The sequence below is a fragment of the Microcaecilia unicolor genome, chromosome 13 (assembly GCF_901765095.1).
Source record: "Microcaecilia unicolor chromosome 13, aMicUni1.1, whole genome shotgun sequence".
NCBI classification, from domain to species: Eukaryota; Metazoa; Chordata; class Amphibia; order Gymnophiona; family Siphonopidae; genus Microcaecilia; species Microcaecilia unicolor.
The window spans coordinates 93,391,843-93,416,246 of record NC_044043.1 but is presented as its reverse complement, the minus strand read 5'-3'; the positions used below and the strand labels follow the sequence as shown (position 1 = coordinate 93,416,246).

The 24,404-nt window shown below is 43.8% G+C and overlaps 1 protein-coding gene across 7 annotated transcripts in view; it reads left to right on the top strand.

Annotated features, from left to right (window-relative positions):
- Positions 1-627: 627 nt before the first annotated feature.
- Positions 628-24,404, top strand: part of LOC115456762 (tyrosine-protein kinase STYK1-like) — a 42,656-nt gene continuing 18,879 nt past the window's right edge. Inside the window, exons 1-6 of one of the 7 annotated variants that reach the window (XM_030186037.1) lie at positions 628-1,127; positions 6,288-6,647; positions 13,600-13,708; positions 15,515-15,698; positions 22,620-22,760; positions 24,002-24,238. In XM_030186037.1, the coding sequence (XP_030041897.1) occupies positions 15,647-15,698; positions 22,620-22,760; positions 24,002-24,238 (430 nt within the window). In that variant the 5' untranslated portion in view covers positions 628-1,127; positions 6,288-6,647; positions 13,600-13,708; positions 15,515-15,646. Of the gene's footprint in view, positions 1,128-6,287; positions 6,648-13,564; positions 13,709-14,016; positions 14,097-15,514; positions 15,699-22,619; positions 22,761-24,001; positions 24,239-24,404 lie in introns of those variants that run through there. The other 6 variants (XM_030186040.1, XM_030186035.1, XM_030186041.1 and 3 more) reach the window with 6 other exon arrangements.

Sequence of the window (24,404 nt, the reverse complement as noted above, 5' to 3'; positions counted from 1 at the left end):
AACAGAGGGAGAAGCTACCCCGTGTAATAAGGACAGGGATCGAGTTGCCCCTGTACAATCAGACAGGGACTGAGCTGCACCTGTATAATAAGGACAGGGATTGAGTCACTTCTGTATAATAAGGGCAGGTTCCAAGCTGCCCCTGTATAATAAGGACAGGAATTAATTTGCCCCTGTATAATAAGGGCAGGGACTGAGCTGCCCCTGTATAAAAAACTCTCTGCTAATTGTAAAAGATCCACAACACTTAAAAAATACATATAATAAGGGCAGGGACCAAGCCACTCCTCTATAATAAGGACAGGGGCTGAGATGCCTCTGTATTATAAGGACAGGAATTGAGTTGACCCTGTATAATAAGGGCAGGGACAATGAGCTGCCCCTCTATAAAAAGCTCTCTGCTAATTGTAAGAGATCCATAACACTTAAAAAATATGTATAATAAGGGCAGGGACCAAGCCACTCCTCTATAATAAGGACAGGGGCTGAACTGCCTCTGTATTATAAGGGCAGGAATCGAGCTGACCCTGTGTAATAAAGGCAGAGACTGAGCCAACTCTGTATAATAAGGACAAGGACCTAGCTGCCCCAGTATAATAAGGGCATGGAAAAAGGCAGGGACCTAGTCACCCCTGTATAATAAGGGCAGGAACCAAGCTTACCCTTTATAGTAAGGACAGGGTCTGTACTATCCCTGTACAATAAGTGCATTTTCCGTGCTGTTTTCTCCTGTGGAGGCTGGGAAAAAGTGTGAGATAAGGATGTATCAGCTGACCTGGGTTGCAGATGTGAACTCTGCTCATACAGGTGGAGAGAAAGGAGACTGGCAGCTTTCATACAGGGAACACAGGGCTTGGAGATCAGAAGAAAGTGCTGGAAGCGAGAAGGTTCTTCGGTTCCCAAAAGGTGGTTTATTATATATCAGTTGCCGCCTAATTGGAAGGAAATTATTGCCAAGAGTTTCAGACTGACTTGTACCACAGCCGCCACGACTGCATTCACTTGGCCATTAATCCTGGCTAGATTTCCTGCTTGTGCCTTGGACGACAGACATGGTCTCCATTCTTGGATCCAGCCAGTCCTGATTTCGGAGGTATGGTGAGGCCCAACCTGTGGATACTGGGCAGGTGAGTGGTTGATCTCTTTTATCCCATTGAAGGGCTCTACAAGAGCAGGGTGCCTGTATTTATACCCTCCCCCCCCCCCTTGTATGTATAAATGTCTATAGCAGGGGTTCTCAACCCAATCCTCAGGACACCCAGCCAGTCGGGTTTTCAGGATACCGACAATGAATATGCATGAAAGAGATCTGCATAGAAAGCAAAGCAGTGCATGCAAATATATCTCCTGCTTATTCATTGTGGATATTCTGAAAACCTGGCAGGCTAGGTGCGTCCCAAGGACCGGGTCTACAGTACCAGCTGTTACAAAAGTGCCGGCAGGGTGCCTAAGCGTTATTCTGAAACAGCCTAATTTACATAGCGCACAAATGCAAAGGGGTAGAGCATAAGTGGGCAGGGCTCTCCCACCTGTAATTTTCCGAATACTGTACATTATATGTGTCCCTGCCGCAGTCAGGCGCCTGCACTTATGTAACTGTGGATGCGTAAGTGTTAGATGCGCCACTGCTGCGTTCCGCTAACTCTAGAATGGAACCCGCATGTCCAGGAGCCAGTACACAATAAGCTCCTACCAGTGTCCTTGGGGCATCTAAATGGAGCCCCCCCCCCCCCCCCCACCCCAGTAGAATTGTCCCCCACCAAGTGACCACCTTAAAAGCAAAGTTTAGTACAAAGCTTCTCGGTAACATAGTAGCTGACAGCAGATAAAAACCTGTACAGTCCATCCAGTCTGCCCAACAAGATAAACTCATTGTATGTGCTACTTTGTATGTATTCCTGTCCTTGATTTGTCCTTGCCATTTTCCAGGCACAGACCCTAAGAGTCTGCCCAGCACTGGCTTTGCTTCCCAATTACCAGTGTTGCCACCCATTCTCTGCTGAGCTGCTGCTGATCCATTCCTTCTAAACAGGATTCCTTTTTGTTTATCTCATGCATTTTTTAAAATTCTGTCACTGTTTTCATCTCCCCCCCCCCCCCCCACCAAACATCTACCACCCTCTCCCTGCTCTTCCATAAAAGCTCTCTCCTCTCTCTCCTGGGGTCTCTTTGTTCCCCTTTTTAGAGTAAACCAATCCCCAGACACCTTAGACATTCCACTTGCTGGGGACACTCCAGAAGTGGTGTTCACGGCTTTACGCTGCTGTGACACTGTGACATCTCGTGTGCTTGCATGAGCTCTTTGCCCAGGGGGTACATAAGAATATAAGCATTGCCATACTGGGATAGACCAAAGGTCCATCAAGCCCAGCATCCTGTTTCCAGCAGTGGCCAATCCAGGTTACAAGTACCTGGCAAGATCCCAGAACAGTAAAACAGATTTTATGCTGCTTATCCTAGAATATGCAGTGGATTTCCCCCACGTCCATCTTACAACTAGCTTATGGAGTTTTTAGGGAATTATCTAAACCTTTTTTAAACCCTGCTAAGTTAACTGCTTTTACCACATTCTCTGGCAATGGATTCCAGAGTTTATGCATGCATAACAAGTGTGTACACAGAAACATAGCATTCCTGGAGGTGCAGAATAGGTGGAGTGGGGACTGAATTGAGTGGAGGAGTGACCTAGTGGTTAGGGTGGTGGACTTTGGTCCTGGGGAACTGAGGAACTGAGTTGGATTCCCATTTCAGGCACAGGCAGCTCCTTGTGACTCTGGGCAAGTCACTTAACCCTCCATTGCCCCATGTAAGCCGCATTGAGCCTGCCATGAGTGGGAAAGTGCGGGGTACAAATGTAACAAAAAGAAAATTGACACCATTTTATAAAACACGTCTATTCTTTCCGGCACATACATGCACATGATTACATGTTTCTTGGAGCAGGGATACATGTGTTTAAGTACTTGCTGTGTTGAATTGCCTTGTTTGGTCTAGATGCTCTGTCTTGTTATAAAACCATCTTCCACATTGCCAGGTTCAGGCTTCACATCTGAGCTGTATAGCTGTGACGATTGGGCTGGGTGAAGTGAGCAGTGCCTATAATATTGGGGGGGAGGGGGGGTGACCCCTGCATAGTTTCCAATGAAGGCTCATGGTGCTGGATTTCAGCCCTGGTTATGAATAAGCTTCAAGCCCAAAGGAGCAGGGGGGAAAGTGCAAGGTCAAAATAAGTTACAGATAGACAACCATTGCTGGTGTTTAATTTGCTGATTCTATATAAAATATGAAGAAAGGATTGGAAGGTGAGCATATGGCAAACGCTGTGAAAGAGAAGAACTCTGGCAAAGAGCCCCGAAATGGAACAGGCCAACAAAATGTAAACAGAAGTGCGATAAGGAAGGAGCCTATAAAACACTCTGTAAACAGAGTCATAAACCAGTCATTAATAGCTCCATTTGCAAGGGCAGCTGAATTACTCTTAACTTACAGTGGTGGGGGCACCAGGGGGGGTCTCATTGATTATTTGTACTGCTACATCTTTGGACTTAGAGCTCAATCGACTTACCAATGCATCCGAATCAACACGGACTTATCTAAATGTGCAGTACCCAAGCTGCAAAGGACTTAAATACAAACCAACTTATGCATCTAGTTTTTCCTACATAAGCACACAACTGTGGAAGGCGTTACCAAAAGTACGACCACCTAAACTTCCGCAAATCACTAAAAACTAACCTGTTTAAGAAGACATAGCCTAACGACCCAACCTAAATGCCCGATCTCGGCAACACGACCAAACTAAAGCATGCAACGGACATTACACAACTCTTCCGTTCTATGATTCCCTAATGTGGCTGTACCACATGAACTTGATCTTACCACGACAACACCTTGTATTTGTTCACACCGGAACCTGCAAAGGCCTCTCCGGTACTATGTAAGCCACATTGAGCCTACAAATAGGTGGGAAAATGTAGGATACAAATGTAACAAATCAATCAATCAATCAAACCCGACATCCATCAGGTTAGGGTGTCATAAGTCTTCCTCCTGAATTTGCCCACCTATTTTATATCCTCCCCCCCCCCCCCCCCCACCAAACAAATGCCTTTGACCAGCAATTATACAACAGTCCTCAGCCAGGGGTCACTCGATTCCTTCTAGAACCCTCCAATCGTGGATTTTAGGTCCAGCTAGTGAGCAGTGGCTGACACTCCCTTCCCCTAGGGCCTTGATGTTCACTCCCAATCCTTAAGGGTTACCCACATGTCATATTTTTAGGATATCTGTAATGAATATGCATGAGACAGATTTGCCTGCCTATGTAAAGGAGTTCAGACCAGTTTCTAGAGTGGGGCTGTGTCTTCCTGGCTGACAGGGTGGGGGGATATATCTGGGCTGATACAGTGGGGGAAATAAGTATTTGATCCCTTGCTGATTTTGTAAGTTTGCCCACTGACAAAGACATGAGCAGCCCATAATTGAAGGGTAGGTTATTGGTAACAGTGAGAGATAGCACATCACAAATTAAATCCGGAAAATCACATTGTGGAAAGTATATGAATTTATTTGCATTCTGCAGAGGGAAATAAGTATTTGATCCCTCTGGCAAACAAGACCTAATACTTGGTGGCAAAACCCTTGTTGGCAAGCACAGCGGTCAGACGTCTTCTGTAGTTGATGATGAGGTTTGCACACATGTCAGGAGGAATTTTGGTCCACTCCTCTTTGCAGATCATCTCTAAATCATTAAGAGTTCTGGGCTGTCGCTTGGCAACTCGCAGCTTCAGCTCCCTCCATAAGTTTTCAATGGGATTAAGGTCTGGTGACTGGCTAGGCCACTCCATGACCCTAATGTGCTTCTTCCTGAGCCACTCCTTTGTTGCCTTGGCTGTATGTTTTGGGTCATTGTCGTGCTGGAAGACCCAGCCACGACCCATTTTTAAGGCCCTGGCGGAGGGAAGGAGGTTGTCACTCAGAATTGTACGGTACATGGCCCCATCCATTCTCCCATTGATGCGGTGAAGTAGTCCTGTGCCCTTAGCAGAGAAACACCCCCAAAACATAACATTTCCACCTCCATGCTTGACAGTGGGGACGGTGTTCTTTGGGTCATAGGCAGCATTTCTCTTCCTCCAAACACGGCGAGTTGAGTTCATGCCAAAGAGCTCAATTTTTGTCTCATCTGACCACAGCACCTTCTCCCAATCACTCTCGGCATCATCCAGGTGTTCACTGGCAAACTTCAGACGGGCCGTCACATGTGCCTTCCGGAGCAGGGGGACCTTGCGGGCACTGCAGGATTGCAATCCGTTATGTCGTAATGTGTTACCAATGGTTTTCGTGGTGACAGTGGTCCCAGCTGCCTTGAGATCATTGACAAGTTCCCCCCTTGTAGTTGTAGGCTGATTTCTAACCTTCCTCATGATCAAGGATACCCCACGAGGTGAGATTTTGCGTGGAGCCCCAGATCTTTGTCGATTGACAGTCATTTTGTACTTCTTCCATTTTCTTACTATGGCACCAACAGTTGTCTCCTTCTCGCCCAGCGTCTTACTGATGGTTTTGTAGCCCATTCCAGCCTTGTGCAGGTGTATGATCTTGTCCCTGACATCCTTAGACAGCTCCTTGCTCTTGGCCATTTTGTAGAGGTTAGAGTCTGACTGATTCACTGAGTCTGTGGACAGGTGTCTTTCATACAGGTGACCATTGCCGACAGCTGTCTGTCATGCAGGTAACGAGTTGATTTGGAGCATCTACCTGGTCTGTAGGGGCCAGATCTCTTACTGGTTGGTGGGGGATCAAATACTTATTTCCATCTGCAGAATGCAAATAAATTCATATACTTTCCACAATGTGATTTTCCGGATTTAATTTGTGATGTGCTATCTCTCACTGTTACCAATAACCTACCCTTCAATTATGGGCTGCTCATGTCTTTGTAGTGGGCAAACTTACAAAATCAGCAAGGGATCAAATACTTATTTCCCCCACTGTATAAATACCCAGCCCAGGAAACCTGGGAGCCATTTTGGCTACCGTTGCCTCATCAGGCACGCAGCGGACTGTTGAATTGTTAATGACTTACGATAGTATGCACAATACTGTTATGTTATTACTACTGTGGGTAGGGTGGGGAGGGGTAGGGATGGGAAGATGTTTTTGTAAACCTGTTGCAATTTTCAATAAAGGTTATTGTATCTTTCTTCTCTTGACTCAATAAAAAAACATTTAAACATAAATACCCAGCTCAAGGGTGGTGGGGGGATTTCTGTCTTTGGTTCTAGATTTCTGGCCACTGAACTTTAATGCAAGGGCCCAAGTTTTGGCTCTGAGTCCCTGGCCAATTCCTTTCCATCAAAGCAAGGGGCAGAATCTAATGTTTAACCTCCTGGCTGCAACATCTACTTTTCTGCAAAAAGAAAAAGGTCTTTTGCTAGTACAGTCTCTCACCCCAAAGTACAAGGAGTTGGGTACCAGTAGTGCAAGGAAAGCTGTTGGTCTGTTTCAAGGCAGCACAAGAACAGGGAATCTGTCAACCACCACTTCCTGCTCTGGAGCAGAAAGAGAAAAAAGAGAAGTCATACATAACCCAGCCGGAGAAGGAGAAAGCAGAGTCCAGGGAGAGTCTCAGAAGATCAACCAAGGTAAATCTTCCAACACTAGATGTCCCCTCTAGCTTTATCTAAGTTTTGTATCTAAGAATAGAGAATTACATTGTAACTCTGCTTATCCAGCTTGATTATATTTGTTTAAAGGATACCAGTTGTATAAATAGTTGCTTTGAAGCATTGTCCCAGTTAACTGATCTGTTTCAAGTCTTAGTAAACCTTATTAATATAATAAATAATAACAAAACTTTATTTATAACCCGCTATATCTTTAAAAGTCTAAGCGGGGGAACAACTCACATACAAAATATTAAAAAAAAACAAAACAATAAAAATGATTTCTTTACACAACAAACTATACAAAAGCCTCTACAATCGAAACATACAGCAGATTAAAATTTACATGGTATTGAAATAATTTGTGCATCAGAGGACCCAAAAGCCTGAAGAAATAAATGAGTTTTCAATGCATTTTAAAACTGGTCCATATACTACTACTACTACTACTTAACATTTCTAAAGCGCTACTAGGGTTACGCAGCGCTGTACAATTTAACATAGAGGGACGGTCCCTGCTCAAGGAGCTTACAATCTAAGAGACAAGTGAACGGACAGTCCGATAGGGGCAGTCAAATTGGGGCAGTCTGGATTTCCTGAAAGGTAAGAGTTAGGTGCCGAACGCAGCATTGAAGAGGTGGGTTTTAAGCAAAGACTTGAAGATGGGCAGGGAGGGGGCTTGGCGTAAGGGCTCAGGAAGGTTGTTCCAAGCATAGGGTGAGGCGAGGCAGAATGAGCGGAGCCTGGAATTGGCGGTGGCGGAGAAGGGTACTGAGAGGAGGGATTTGTCCTGTGAACGGAGGTTTCGGGCGGGAACGTAAGGGGAAATGAGGGTAGAGAGGTAGTGAGGGGCAGCAGACTGAATGCATTTTGTATTGAATGGAATGCTTTGCCCATTGAACTTTGTTCAATACAAAATATGGACCAGTTTAAAAAAGCATTGAGAATGCTGGCTTTCTCAATGCTGGCTTTTGCAAGTCCTGCCCTGACCTTCAAACACTAGTCCAAAGGTTAGTCTAGTAAACCCTGTTGGATTATTTGTAGTAAATAATTAGCAGATTTTAGTACACACAGCTTCAGCTTTAGAAATGTTAATTTCTTTCTTCATCTCTCTGTCATACACCCCAGAATAATTCACTGCTGAGTCACTTTAAAGTTGAAGTAACAAAACATCTGTTTACTCACAGTTTGCAGTTAGATTATAATCAGACAGGCTTATATATACATATTACTATACATTTGTATTATCAGCTCCTTCCATGTGCTTAGATGGTAATGGATGCTCACACCACCATAGATCCTCTCAGGTTAGGAGAGATCATGAGCTCCATGTGCTCCATGTGCTGCATGTGCTGCATCTGCTGTGTCTGCTGTGTCTAACCCCCACAGGAAGTTGCATAGCTGTGTGACCTCTCTAAGTAATTCACATCAGAGGTCACAGAGTAATCACAGAGAAATAATAGCTGACAGGCAATGCATGTAAAATACAATTACATTCCAACAAACCCCTTCTCATGCATAACTGTCATGCAATTATTTATTCATACAAAGTCCAAGCTTTATACGCAGATTCACAAAATGTTCTCTGGGTAACGGTTTGGTCATGATGTCAGCTGTCATCTCACTGGTGTGACAATATTGTAGACTGATGACCCCTTCTTTCGCCAGCTCTCGCACGTTGTGGTATTTCGTTGCGATGTGCTTGGTGCGTGACTGAACCTTGTCATTCTGTGACAGTCGGATGCAGCTCTGATTATCTTCCATTATCTGGATTGGTCTCTGTTCAGCTATTCCGAAATCCAGCAAAAGTTTTTCAATCCACATCAGTTCTCTGCACGCTTCCGATACTGCCACATATTCAGCTTCTGTAGAAGACAAACTCACAATACTTTGTTTATGACTGGCCCATGAAATTTGTACATTTCCATACATAAACACATATCCACTTGTGGATTTATAATTAGAATGGTCCCCTGCCCAATCTGAATCACAGTAACATATTAGTTTTGGATTACTATTGGCTGAAATCTTTAATTTACAATCAATGGTACCCTTTAAATACCTTACCATCCTTTTAACTGCAGTCCAATCTGATTTGGTAGGTGAGCTGACCCTTCTGCTCAAAATTCCTACTGCATTTGCTATATCAGCCCTGTATGTGGTAGCTAGATATAAAAGCTTACCTATGGCTGATCTATATTGGATGTTATCTGGTAAAGGTTCTCTTACTGTTTCATCCTTCAGAAAATCAGTGATCATGGGAGTGCTTACAACTTGGGCATCTTGCATACCTAAACTTTCAATAAGCTCATTTATTTTCTGCTTCTGGCTTAGAAGATAAGAACCATCATTTTGTTTCTCAATTTCTATACCAAGATAGTATGACACATTACCAAGTTCTTTTATCTCAACATTGTGGTTTAAACACTTTACAATGTCCTTGTACTCTTGCTCACTTTTGCTTGCAATGAGCAGATCATCAACAAAAGCTAAAATGTATGCATATTGTCCATTTGTGCACCTAGTGTACAAACATTTATCTGCTTCACCTTGCTTAAATCCTAAATTTGTCAATATTTCATGCAATTTTTCATTCCAACATTTTGCACTTTGCTTTAATCCATAAAGACCTTTGTTTAATTTACACACTAGCTGTCTTTGTTTTGTATTTATGAAACCTGTTGGTTGTTCCATGTACAAGTCTTCAGTTATTTCTCCATGAAGAAACGCTGTTTTCACATCAATGTGGTTGACTTGCATGCCTTTTGAGACTGCAATGCTCAGAAGTGTTCTAATTGTCGTGTGTTTCACTACAGGTGCAAACACTTCATCAAAATCTTCTCCATATTTTGAAGATATCCCTTTGCCACTAATCTGGCTTTATACCTTTCCACTTTTCCTTGTGCATTCCTTTTTAACTTGAATACCCATTTGCATCCTATAGCTTTCTTGCCAGGAGGTAATTTTGTAAGAATCCAAGTATTATTTTTATCCAATGCATCAATTTCTTCTTGTGCAGCTTTATGCCATTCAGCAGCTTCTTCTGCTGGCATTTTCTCAATCTCATCCCATGTTAAGGGCTCTTGAGCTTCTGCTGACTTTGTTAGGTAAGACAGTCTTAGGGGTGGAACACCTTTGTTTTCCCTGGATGAGCGTCTGACAACAGGTTGGTCTGACCTTTCCGCATCCTCTATATCTGAGAGTCCTTCTCCAATTGATTCCCCTTCTCCAACTGTACTGTCTTCTTCAATGATCCTTTCTGTGTCTGTTTCCTCTACCTGTTCCTCGTTAGATACAGATGAGTTGCTTTCAGACATCTGCCTTGGTATGGCATTTATATACACTGGCATGTCTATTATGGTTCTAGTTTCATATTCTGGATGATAAGGCTCATCTGGGATAATCCAGCCTTTATCAACCCTTTTGTTTTCATCAAAATATGTAACATGTCTTATGCCAACAATGCCAGTTTTCAGATTCAAAATTCTATATCCTTTGTGTCCTGGAGCATAGCCAACTAAAATGCCCCTTTCTGTTGTGGAATCCAGCTTATGCCTTCTTTGCTTTGGTACATGAGCATATGCTGTACTTCCAAATGTTCTTATGTGTGACAGGTTTGGCTTCCTACCATGCCATGTCTCATGTGGTGTGCGCTCAGCGCCTTTAGTTGGCATTCTGTTTTGTAGGTACACTGCTGTGAGAATGGCTTCCCCCCATAGTCTTTTAGGGAGATTGCTATCTGACAGCATACATCTGGTCATTTCCACAATTGACCTAAATTTTCTCTCTGCAACAGAATTTTGCTCTGGTGTATAAGCTACTGTTGTGATATGTTGAATGCCTTCTTGTTCTAGAAATGTGCGCATGCTTTGTGAAGTGAACTCACCACCATTGTCGGTCTGAAGAACCTTTGGTTTTCTTTCAAATTTATTGCTCACCATGGCTACGTATTTCTTCAGCATGTCTGTGACTTGACTTTTTTCTTTCAGCAAATAGGCCACACAATATCTAGAGAAATCATCCAAGAATATTAGCACAAATCTGTTATTTCCCAATGATGGGATATTAAACGGTCCACATAAGTCACTGTGTATTAAGTCCAGCACTTTATTACTCCTATTTCCTGTGTATGCAGGAAATGAGGGTCTCACACCTTTTTGAGTAACACAGTCTATGCATTTCTCCATATTACCAGCATCTGCACTTATCTGAATGCCGGTGGCCAGTTGCTTACTGTAAAGATCCTGGATCACCTTAGAATCACGATGTCCCAGGCGGCGGTGCCAGATTTCCGGACTACATTTACCATCATTCTTCCTTACTTGCGCCATATGTGAGGCTTCACCTGAAATGCTCAGTTTATAAACATCATTATGCATAAAAGCTTCAGCATACACTTCATCATTTTTAGAGATTGTGCACTTACTGTTTTCAAAATGAATCACAAATCCCTTCTTATCTAATGTAGATACACTAAGCATATTGCAAACTGCTTGGGGAATATACAAGACATCACTTACAGGAATTTCTTTAACTTCATTAGACACTTTGCATTTTAAGAATCCAATACCTTTTGCTTGGATCTTAGCAGTCCCTGCGTTTGCAGTTTTAAGAATACCTTCCTCTGGACACATTTCCTGAAAGAAATTCTTACAATTGGTTAAATGGCATGTGCTCCCTGAATCCAAAATCCAAGTACTTTCATTTGAATTATTATTTACCATAGTCAAAGATTTTTCTGCCATTAGAAAGCCCTTGTGTTTATCTTTGTCCTTCATACATTTCCTGGTTTGAAAATTCTTTAGTTCCATTGGCTTAGGTGAGCTAGAGGGAGTGTTTTGTGTTTCCTTACACCATTTAGATACATGTCCCTCCTTTCCACATGAGTAGCAAATCAGCTTGCCCTTGGGTGGAGTTTTCCCATAGCTCCGCCTTCCTCTGTTCTTTGCCAAGAAATTTGTTTCATTTCTCTCTGACTTGCTTTGAGAACACATCTCCTCAGAATCATTTATTATGCATTCCTGCCTTAGTTTTGATGTTGCCTGTTCAAAAGATTGCCCTTCAATGGCCTCATTTACAGACCTAAAAACATCAAACTTCTTTGATAGTGAGGTAAAAAGAAATGCTCTTTTCAATGCATCACACATGGGAATTCCAGAAAGTTCTAGCTTTTGAAATGAAGACATAAGATGCATAATGTGATCATTACATTTACTTTTATCCCTTAATTTGGTTTCATTCAACTCTGCCAGCCAAATTGGTTGCTGCTTTGCATATGTAGTTGCATACATAGTTCTCAGTTTATATAAAATGTCCTTTGGTGTATCTTTTCCCTCCACTAATATGGCTTGTTTCTCTGAGAGAGCTTCCAAAAGCATGCACTTCACATAATAGTTTGCATTGTCCCATTCAGCCATATTTTCAGCTGTTCTGTCTTGGTCTAAGCATATATTTAATCCTTTTGCTCGAAGGAGACATATGAATCTTAGTTCCCACTGCTGATAATTAAACTCAGTTAATTTGGGCACCTTGAGAGAATAGAAAAATGGTGAATTTCTTCCCTCAGCCATTTTCTTAGCCTTCTGTCTGCTGTGTGGGGGGAGAGAGAGACAGACTGAATCTTTCCTTTAAAACTTAAGAGAAAAATGTGGCCTTTTTTTCTGCCTGGTAATATTTCTCTTCTTTTTCAATTCCTGGACCCTGGGCCCATAACCCTTTTGTTGGATTATTTGTAGTAAATAATTAGCAGATTTTAGTACACACAGCTTCAGCTTTAGAAATGTTAATTTCTTTCTTCATCTCTCTGTCATACACCCCAGAATAATTCACTGCTGAGTCACTTTAAAGTTGAAGTAACAAAACATCTGTTTACTCACAGTTTGCAGTTAGATTATAATCAGACAGGCTTATATATACATATTACTATACATTTGTATTATCAGCTCCTTCCATGTGCTTAGATGGTAATGGATGCTCACACCACCATAGATCCTCTCAGGTTAGGAGAGATCATGAGCTCCATGTGCTCCATGTGCTGCATCTGCTGTGTCTGCTGTGTCTAACCCCCACAGGAAGTTGCATAGCTGTGTGACCTCTCTAAGTAATTCACATCAGAGGTCACAGAGTAATCACAGAGAAATAATAGCTGACAGGCAATGCATGTAAAATACAATTACATTCCAACAAACCCACCTTGATGTTCACCAGGCAACCTACTGTAGGGGTTACACACCTATTACCTCCATTGTATGCAAATCTCTCTCATGCATATTCATTAGGAATATCCTGAAAACCTGACCCGTTGGTCACCCTCGAGGACTGGGAGTGAATACTACTGCCCTAGGGACTGAAAATGCTATGTCCACAGCTTCCCTAGTTACTGCTAGCCTGGAATTAAACCTGGCTGCTCTGCATGGCAGCACGAAACTCTGCCGCTGAATGAATGATAAGGCTGGCCTGATACTGCTTTTTTAAGGGAATAAGAAACAAATCCAGGTACTTATTTTGCACCTGACCTCCGGCACTTGTTTGACAGGTCCCAGCTGTCAAAAGCCCAGACCTGTCAAACACAGGGGCTGGAAATCTGTGGGACCACTAGACCCCCTGAAACAGGAAGGCCCTAGTGTGGTAAAACACAATTAGAGGCAAACCATTCAAGGATTAAATGTAAATCATCCTTTTTACATAGTAACGTGATAGTAACATAGTAGATGATGGCAGAGAAAGACCTGCACGGTCCATCCAGTCTGCCCAACAAAATAAACTCATATGTGCTTCTTTATGTGTATACCTGACCTTGATTTGTATCTGCCATTTCAGAAGTCTGCCCAGCACTAGCCCCGCCTCCCCCCACCGGCTCTGCCACCCAATCTCCGCTAAGCTTCTGAGGATCCATTCCTTCTGAACAGGATTCCTTTGTTTATGTCTCCAGTGATCTCAGACCTTCGACCTCCACATGCCTACCAGCTCACCTTGAGAAGGGATTCTTCACCAGATGCTAGAAAGTTCAGGAGAGGCCTCAACAGAGCCTCTTGGTGCAGGTAGTGTGTCCAGTCTGCCCTTCTATTACTCCAAGGTGGGAATACTGCAGACCATAAGGTTTCACTGAGCTGAATATACCTCTGCTTTCATTGGTGGTGGGGGGGGGGGGGTCTTTTATTGTTTTCATTATCACCTTCAGGGAGCTGAAATTACTCACTCTAGGGATTATTTAAGTTGCAGGCTGTGCACTGATGTAACCTGAGCATACTGATAAAAGTAATAAAACTCCAGTGTCATTCTTGAACTTGGTGCTTCCTGGAGACTGCTGTCTCCATTGATCTCAGACCTTTGACCTCCACAAGCCTACCAGCTCACCTTGAGAAGGGATTCTTCACCAGATGCTAGAAAGTTCAAGAGAGGCCTCAACAGAGCCTGAGGAAAAGAGAGGTAATAGGTGAGGGGGTGGGGTTTCCACCTGATCCGGGTCTGGTTTATAGAGCTTCACATCAACGGGATTAGCGGGATCCCCTCCAGGTCCATGGGGATGGATGCATATCCTACTGGGTTCCCACGGAAGTGTTGGGCCAGGCCAGCTTACCTATCCTTTCCTTCTGTTTCAATGCTAGCTCAGCACTTAAAATAGCAGTAAAAAAAACTTAATGCATATGGTTGATTTCTTTGAAATCCCCATAAGTGCTGAGAGGGAAAATTAATTTTGGTTATTTTACCACAAGTCAGGTTATTTTAGTACAGGGGACAGGTAGGGATGAAGGAGATTCCAGTGGGGACAATCAGGGACGGGTGAAATTTGTGTCCCCGTGCAACTCTCTAGTCTGGTTCTGTCCCATTACATCGATGGACTTATGGGTTTAATATCTGTAGGACAAAACCAGAATTGACTACCTGCTCTCTAAACTCCATCTATCATAAAATCTCCTTGAACAGGGTCTCTCGACAACTCTGCAGAAAGGTTCCTTTTCAGTCAAGTTCTATGAACAAAACTGCAAAGAATTCATTTACCAAGGAACTGCAGGAACCTGGGAGACCAAGTAGGATGGAGCTATCAATCGGTGGAAAACCTTTCTGTAATCAGCAATGGTTATCAATAGAAATCAAACAAAATAAAACATGGAAAAGAAAATAAGATGATACCTTTTTTATTGGACATAACGTAATACATTTCTTGATTAGCTTTCGAAGGTTGCCCTTCTTCGTCAGATCGGAAATAAGCAAATGTGGTAGCAGATAGTATATATGAGAGAAACATCAAAGCATTACTTTGACAGTCTGACAGAGTGGGAGGGTGGGGGTATGCATGGGGACATCAAAGCATTTCATTGATATTCTAACGGGATGGGTGTTGGTAGGTGAGAGGAGGGTAATAAACAGAGAAATACAGCTTTATGGTTTATAATGGGTTAGAAAACCCAGATCCTTATTAAGTCCTGTCTGTTGGGTGTTAAAATGAAAGGTTCCGTTTCTAAAAGCAGAGAAAGAGGAGGGGACGTCCTTAGGGAAAATTACTTGAAGGATGAGTTTATTTGTTTTTAATGAATATGCAGAAGATCAGTTTTGCATACATTGGAGATTCAGTTCATGCAGCTTTATCTCATTCAAGGTCATTGTGGATATCTTGAAAGCCCAACTAGCTGGGGATAAGTTTGAGGTCCTAATCTAACTTTACGTAATGCATATCATAATTTTAACTGCTTCCCTTGAGTCTTGCTTCTTTTCCCTCTTTCCAGGTCCTAATTATACATGCCCTGCTGGATCTCACTTCTGGTGTTCTGGCATATTAACCCTGGCATTTGTCTTATCACATACTCAGGCATGAATTGTCACTTATAGACTCTGTTGGTTTCCAGGTTCTTTGATGACTTAGTTCCCACCCAGGGACACAAGGTTGTCGCCCTGCCTGATTTCAGATCTCTTTCAGGCTGAAGCTGGAGATCCTGGCGCTTGAGTGACCCTCTTTGTCAGGCGCTGTCCTGGTCCTGATGGGCAGTGCCCAGCACTCCTGTAACTTCACCACTGAAGACTTTAGATGCAGTAAGTTCACAATCTTCCAGGTCTTCTTTTATTTATTTATTGTGTTATCATTTTGCTGGATTTCTTTACCCCAAGTTTCTTCCTTCCAGACCATATCTCTTCTCGTCTACTGCAGGAATGCATGAAGCTGGTAAACCTCTAGGCCAGTGTTCTGTGGGCACAGACAACCAATCAGGTTTTCAGGATATCTACACTAAATATGCATGAGATAGATTTCCATGCACTGCCTCCTTGGTATAGAAATCTATTTCATGCGTATTCCACTCCTACCCCAGCTGAGATAACATTTAATCATCTCTCTGACCTTATGTGCAACTTTCTTTAGTTTCAACATTTTTATTGATGGCAATGTCAAAGAAACATATTAAACGGTATGAATATCCATAATTCAAATGTAAAAATAATCTCGGTAAAAACTGAATGATACAATTTGTCATCAAACTTTTAACTTTTTAGTCCCCTCCTCACCCCTCTAATTTTATATTTCCAACAATTTTATTTGGTAATGCCATTGTAGCAAGTAACACTTCACTTTTAGTGTGCAAACAAACACAGAATCCCCCGTTCATGTGCAACTTTCTTTAAATGTTCCATCTTTGCTTATATCCTAGGCTGACTATTAAAATGCTCTATTACGTATTGCGTTGCCATTGTAAGTAGTAAACTATGCCTTACTTTGTATTGTTATTTAAATATTTTACTGCTCTAATTGCCTCCTGCTCATGTTTGATCTATTCTTACTGTACACTAGAGAGTTGCACGGGGACAGAAATCCTACCCATCCCCGCCCGTCCCTGCTGGAATCTTACCCGTCCCCACCCATCCCCGCTGGAATCTTACCCGTCCCCACCCATCCCCGCAAAAATTTAAACCATCCCAACCCGTCCCCACCCGTCCCCGCAAGAATTTAACCCATCCCCACCCATCCCCGTAAGAATTTAATAGTACATAAAAGAAAGTTCCAGTCAGCTCCCTCAGTCTCTCTCTGGATTTGAGCCACAGCACTGTAGGCAAGGAAGGAACGGAAGTTGGAACTTGGAACACTCTGGTGCGCACATGTAAGATTTGTCTCTGATTCACTGGCAGTGTGTGCTGAGAGGTCGCCACATGCACGCGCCAGTAGGTCAGGTGACATCTGATTCTCGTGCCTGTGTCAGAGCTGAGGTCTATGCACCAGCCTGGGAGCAAAGAGGATTAATAGTAACATAGTAAGTGACAGCAAATAGACCTGAACGGTCCATCCACTCTGCCCAATAGTCACACTCATGATCAATTCATCATTAAATCAACGAGTGTGATATTATATACTTGATTATGGTTTTTCTTTCGTGTTTCTGGAACAAAGACCACAGAAGTCTATCTGGCCCCATCCTTATGTTCCAACTGCTGGAGTTGCCATCGAAGCCCACTCCAGCCTATTCATGTTCTCATTTGTGGGACACAGACCATAAAAGTCTGTCCAGCACTGTCCTCATGTTCCAGCCACTGAAGTTGCTGTCTAAGCCCTTTTCAGCCCATCCTACACCAGATTGCCATGTATGAGACACAGACCATACAAGTCTGCCAGGTATCAGCTCTAGTTCATCACAGCCAGAGTCGCCATCTAAGCGTCACTTGACACATCCACACACATGCAGCCATTTAAGATTAGCTTTTATATAACTTCCATTTTCTAATTAGAGATCCTCTGTGTTCATCCCACGCCTTTTTGAATTCCGTCATCATTTGTGACTCTACCACCTCCTTAATGGAAGACTTTCCACATTTATGCTGTTAAATCAAGGAAGAAGAGGAGGAGGAGGAGGAGACAGCACTCAAATAAATTGGTATTCGGTAGATGAGAGGCAGGTGCAGCTTACACTTCCACGGGAAGCCCACAGAACTGGTTCCATCCCCGCGGGAACCCCGCAGGAACTGCCTCTGTCCCCGCGGGAACCCCGCAGAACTGGTTCCATCCCCGCGGGAACCCCGCAGGAACTGCCTCTGTCCCCGCGGGAACCCCGCAGAACTGGTTCCATCCCCGCGGGAACCCCGCAGGAACTGCCTCCGTCCCCGCGGGAATCCCGCGGGTTCTGTGCAGCAGCGACGTCAGACTCAGTCCGAAACTGCATTCAGCTAGCAGCTTCTTTGAACAGCAGCACAGAGTGACGGAGGACGAATCCCGATGAACTTAAAAAACCTCGCAGCGGCAGGAGGAAGCAGACCTCGGCTGGTGGGGGTTGGGGTCCCCCACCAGCAAAGGTACACACGGCGGCGGGGGCGGGGGGGGGGGGTCGGAAATGGGCCCCCTCACTCTGGCTTCGGCCCCCGCTACCGCCGACTTTCGGATACGCCCTTGCTTCTGGGAGAGAACGAGACACTGGTGCATAGAAATGCGGTCAGCGTCCAACATCTCCACTGAAGTAGGAAATACAATCACTTATATATTCTCATTAAGGTAACAAGTTATGTGACACTAATTGACCTTCCTGGATATGGTAATTCTGTGGTTAATACTTATTGAAAATGCTGAGAGTGAGATTAGCTATTCTGGGAAGGCCTCATCATGCACCGTAGTTTTCCGAAGGAACTTACTTCGCTCTCCATATTGAACATCTGTTTCCCTTGTCTTGCAAAACTTGTCTGCAAAGCTTATTTGCACCCTCTGCCCCTTCCTTATTTCTTGTCTGCGTAAGGGGTGTCTGTTTAGATCAGCAACAGATGATGAGGCTTTGAATCACACAGAAGTCAAACAAGGGTCCCAGCAGACTTTTAATCTGTCAGTTTTTCTATTCTGCTCTTTCAGTTCTTAGGCCTCTCCGCAGCCTAAACCACGGTTCATGGCAGTGCCCATAATATACAAAGTTTACAAACTACAGCTGTCTACTTGCAGATTACAATAAATCAACGAGGATACCCCACGTGTTCTGAACTATAACCTTGGTCCCAAAGCTTTGTGAATACTTCCAACCCAAATCTATTGCCTAACCCACGCTTACAACTATACCTTTTATGAATCGTGACCTTTGTACTGCAACAATAAAGTAATTTATCACTTCATACAACCATATGTCAAGAATCTTCTTGCAAAGCGAACAGGCAACAGAAACTGTATTCCCTCTCTCTCCCTCTCTCTCTCTCTATGGCCTCCAAGCCTTCCCCCACCATGCAGAAGCCAATAATAGAAGAAACATATAGTAACATAGTAGATGACGGCAGAAAAAGACCTGCACAGTCCATCCAGTCTGCCCAACAAGATAAACTCACATGTGCTACTTTTTGTGTATACCTGACCTTGATTTGTACCTGTCCTTTTCCGGGCACAGACCGTATAAGTCTGCCCAGCACTATCCCCGCCTCCCAACCACCAGCCCCGCCTCCCAACCACCAGTCCCGCCTCCCACACCACCGGCTCTGGCACAGACCGTATAAGTCTGCCCAGCACCATCTCCGCCTCCCACCACCGGCTCTGCCACCCAATCCCGGCTAAGCTCCTTAGGATCCATTCCTTCTGAACAGGATTCCTTTATGTTTATCCCACGCATGTTTGAATTCCGTTACCGTTTTCGTTTCCACCACCTCCCGCGGGAGGGCATTCCAAGCATCCACCACTCTCTCCGTGAAAAAATACTTCCTGACATTTTTCTTGAGTCTGCCCCCCTTCAATCTCATTTCATGTCCTCTCGTTCTACCGCCTTCACATCTCTGGAAAAGGTTCGTTTGCGGATTAATACCTTTCAAATATTTGAACGTCTGTATCATATCAACCCTGTTTCTCCTTTCCTCCAGGGTATACATGTTCATATGATTCCCATCCATCCCTTCTCAACTTTCCAGATTTTGAAGAAATATCTTGTCTGGTGATAACATGTAATAAAGGTTGTTACAGTTGTCCGGGTCTTGCCGGGTCTGAGTAAGTGGCTTGCTTCAGGGTATGTTGCGAGGTCTGCAGTTTGCCTTTATATATACTGGGTTCTCAAGCCTGATTGGCTGGGGTTTGAGGTGGGCGGTTTCATCAGGAAGAAGATTTTGGCGGGAAATCGAGGCAGGAAACTCCATTGGTCACAAATTTGAATTTTGGAGGGAAAGTTTCCTTGGTTACAATTTTAAATTCTGATGGGAACGAGGCTGGAAATTCATTGGGGCATGAAGTGGGAGGGAAGACCTAAGACGGCAAAAGAAAGGGTCAGAAGCAGGGAGAGGGGGGTAAGTGACAGGGAAGAAGCTTGGGTTGGAAGGAGTGCGAAGAGGGTGAATATGGAAGGTGCAAATGGGAAGCTAGGAACTGGGTGAAAGGCAGAGGAGGATATGGGAGACTGGGGAAGGAGGAAATAAGGAATAGGGGGAAATGGGGAAGAAGGAGGAAGACTGTAGGATTGGGAAATAGAAAGCTTGTGCGTAGGTCAGAAATAAAAAGGGGGAAATTGTGAAGGATCATCAGGAAAAATGGGGTTAAGAGATAGAGAGGCAGGAGGGGGAGGGGTGATGAGGATTTAAGACAATAAAAATAGGGAGAAATGATATGGAAAGAGAGATAATAAGATGGAGATAGTTGTGGGGGGGGGGGGGGAGTGGATTGTGGTGGGGATGGGAACTGGGATGGGGGGGGGGGGGAACAGTGAGTTTTTGTACTAGATTAGATGGTGATCTCTGTATTAAACAGTTTGTACTCAAGCAACAAACCAGTGGTTGAGAGATGTTACCAATATTGTACTATTCAAATTTTCAATAAAAACTTAAAAGTATTAAAAAAAAAAAGATGGAGATAGTTGGACAGAGAGTCAATTTGGAAATGGTAGGGGGAGGGGAGAGATCCAGCAATGGGTGTGGGGGGGGGGGCAAGGAAACCAGATATCTGGATTGATGGGATGGAGATAGAGAGCTAGGAGGAATGGAAGGGATAGTTATAGAGGAGAAAAGCCAGTGTTTCTATAGGGATGAAAACTAGCTACGAGTGAACAGAAACAAGCTAAAATGAAAAGACCAAAGTGAAAGAAAAATGAACAGATGACAAAAGAAACAGAACCTGGAAAGGAGACCCTGAAAAAGAAACATGGAGAAGAGGAAGGCACTGAAAGCGGATAAAAAGACCATAAACAATCCAGTTGATATTCAGCCTGTGACAGTCAACCACGTTAAAGCCACCGATAACCATGGATTGAATTAGACCTGGATATTCAATTCTGGGCCATGTCTGGACACCAACATTGAACATCCAGTGGACAGAGAAGTTGTGCAGCCTCCAGCTGATAACCAGTACCCACATACCTAACCGGGCTAAGATAGGACTGATATTTATGCACTGATTATTACCAGAGCTTGCATATCTTCTGGGTCCACCTTTACTCCACCCATGGATTGTCCCAACACTAATCAGACAGTATCGCGGTAGTCAGGGGGAACATTTAGCAGCACTGCCTGGGTAATATCCCCTCCCAGCCCACTGATCAGGGTTTCGGTGGGCAGGAGCCTTTGAATATCTACCCGATGTAATTAGAAAAAGTAAAATACTCAGGCAAGATGGGAAAACATTCTATTTTAAAGTTACTGATCGGAATTGTTGACCTTGTGAAAGTGTAAGTACATAAGTAATGCCACACTGGGAAAAGACCAAGAATCCATCGAGCCCAGCATCCTGTCCCCGACAGCGGCCAATCCAGGCCAAGGGCACCTGGCAAGCTTCCCAAACGTACAAACATTCTATACAATCAAGCCATTGTGACATCACTAATGAGGTTGGCTCTTATTGGTGGAATGAGCCACTATGACATCACAATAGGTTAAATCACTGCTCTATGTAATAAAAGTGAGCCAAGTAGAGGACATAAGTACATAAGTAATGCCACACTGGGAAAAGACCAAGGGTCCATCGAGCCCAACATCCTGTCCCCGGCAGCGGCCAATCCAGGCCAAGGGCACCTGGCAAGCTTCCCAAATGTACAAACATTCTATACATGTTATTCCTGGAATTTTGGAGTTTTCCAAGTCCGTTTAGTAGCGGTTTATGGACTTGTCCTTTAGGAAACCGTCTAACTCCAGAGTTTAATTATGCGTTGGGTGAAGAAAACTTTTCTCTCGTTGGATCTTTTAGCGCAAAATGCATCAAGTGTGGCATGAATATTGCTGAAGGACATCAAAGCAATTAAGAAATCAAGTCTTGCGCATTTTGCGCTAAAAGATCCAACGAGAGAATTGGAAGGACAGATGCTTCTGAAGATTTAACGCAAGATACTAGTTGTGATTGACAATGGGACTAATGTACCACCTGGTTATTAATGAAGAAATAGATTGCTATTTCATGTTAGTTCATGTCAATTCTATGGTCTTGTAACTCAGTGTGAATAAGTATTGAGTTGCTTTTGTATAATTAAGATAGGGTTAGTATGGGATGATTGATTAGTATGAATGCAGAGGGAAATACAGGTTTGATATTGTTCATGGTGAAAATTGTGTATAAGATAGGATTTGTTACATGCATATAATAAAATCATTTATATATATTTTTTAATATAACAATATAATAGTGGTCACTGTATGGTGGAACAATGAATATGCATGAGATAAATTTGCATGCATTGCCTCCATTGTATGCAAAGCTATCTCATGCCTATTCGTTGTGGGTATCCTGAAACCCTGACCTGCTGGGTGTGTCCAGATGACTGAGTTAAGAACTCCTGCCGTGGAGGGAAGTAGGGGATTCAGTTTCATTAGGGCATACTGTATGAGCCACAGATAAATCATTAAAAACATTTACTTATTTATTAGGATTTATTTACCGCCTTTTTGAAGGAATTCACTCAAGGCGGTGTACAGTAAGAATAGATCAAACATGAGCAGTATATCCAAAGTACATTACGGTATAAACCTTAGGAAAGAACCAGTTGGCTCATAGATCATTCTAAATTGTCTTGGTCACCACATCTCTCTTTCCCTTTAATGCAGATGAGGATGGCACGCAAAATGCAGTGATCGTTACACCCGTCTTCCTGGTAGTCTCCACATTGGTAGTGATTGTGTTAATTTTGTGGAAGACATGTCGCAAGAAACGAGGACTAGAGGAAGACCCGATTGTTATACTGGCAGGTGAGATAGCGAATGGTCAGGAGAATCCGTGACTGGAGGGAAAGCATCTCCTAAATTTCTTCCTAGTCAGCTTTGAGTGTGTCTGGAAGGGATGTTTGGCCGTGGCCACACTCAGATCTCAGTGAGTCTTTAAGAGAAGCTAGGTTGTGTTGAAGTTCAGACCCAAGTCTGTCTCTGAGGAGTGTTAGGTTGTGTAATGTTCATGCCTAAATATGTCAATGAGGGGAGTTAGGTCATGCATGCATGGGCATAATTGTGGGGGAAGGGAGGGAGATGGATAGGTGATGTCCATGTTCAGACCTGAATGTGTCCTTGGGGGGAGTTAGGCTGAAGCCTGATGATGGATATGAACTGTCTGTGAGGGGTGTTAGACTATACAAACTTTCAGGTCTCATTGTGTCTGCGAGGGGTGTTAGGCTGGACCCACATTCAGGCCTGATTGTGTCTGCGAGGGGTGTTAGGCTGGACCCACAAATCAGGCCTGATTGTGTCTGTGAGGAGTGTTAGGCTGGACCCACATTCAGGTCTCATTGTGTCTGCGAGGGGTGTTAGGCTGGACCCACATTCAGGCCTGATTGTGTCTACAAAGGGTGTTAGGCGGGACCCACATTCAGGCCTGATTGTGTCTGTGAGGGGTGTTAGGCTGGACCCACATTCAGGTCTCATTGTGTCTGCGAGGGGTGTTAGGCTGGACCCACATTCAAGTCTCATTGTGTCTGTGAGAGGTGTTAGGCTGGACCCACATTCAGGTCTCACTGTGTCTGCAAGGGGTGTTAGGCTGGACCCACATTCAGGTCTCATTGTGTCTGCGAGGGGTGTTAGGTTATTCCCGCATTCAGGCCTGATTGAGTCTATGAGGGTAGTTATGTCCCACCTATGTTCCAGTCTCAGCATGTCTGCGAGGGGTGTTAGGTTGTACCTACATTCAGGCCTGACTGTGTTGGTGAGGGGAATTAGGTCAAGCTCATGTTGCAGCCTCAGTTATCTGTGAGAAAGGTTAGGTTGTATCTAGCATACAAGTGTTATGTGAGAACACATGATGAAGCTCTAGATTTGGATCTGTTGTCCTGACCAGCAATTGAGAGAGGGCCAGTATTGATTTCATGTTTGAGATGTTAGGCTTGGATATAAAATGACTTCTCATGCTGCCCCTCAGCACCAATGTCCTGAGTTTTTGCTGTAGACATTTCAGTGTAGCTCTGGGTACCGTCAAAGAGGTAATGTATTTTCCTTCCTGATAGGTGAATCCTTGCATACAGAGGGAAGGGAATATGGTACCTTGAACCCAGCAGCCTCAGTCATGAGTATCGTGGAACCCAGAGACCCCCTGCTGGAACAGTGGGAGCTGCCCAAAGACAGAAGAATTCAGGGTGAGGAGTTTCTGTGCCAGGGGCGATATGGTCCCATCTGTCATGCCACTGTTAGCGGAGCTGGTGCATCGAAAAACGGCCAGACTGTCATTCTTCGAACACTTTCTGGTGAGGAACAATTTGCAGCTAGCACTCACCTCTCACATTTCTTGCTTACAATGGAGGGGGGGGGGGTGGCTGATGCCTTGGGCTAATTGACCCCTTTTTGTGACAACTATGTAATAATTTGCAAACTGTATAATAATTTACACTAACCCAGTGGTTCCCAAACCTG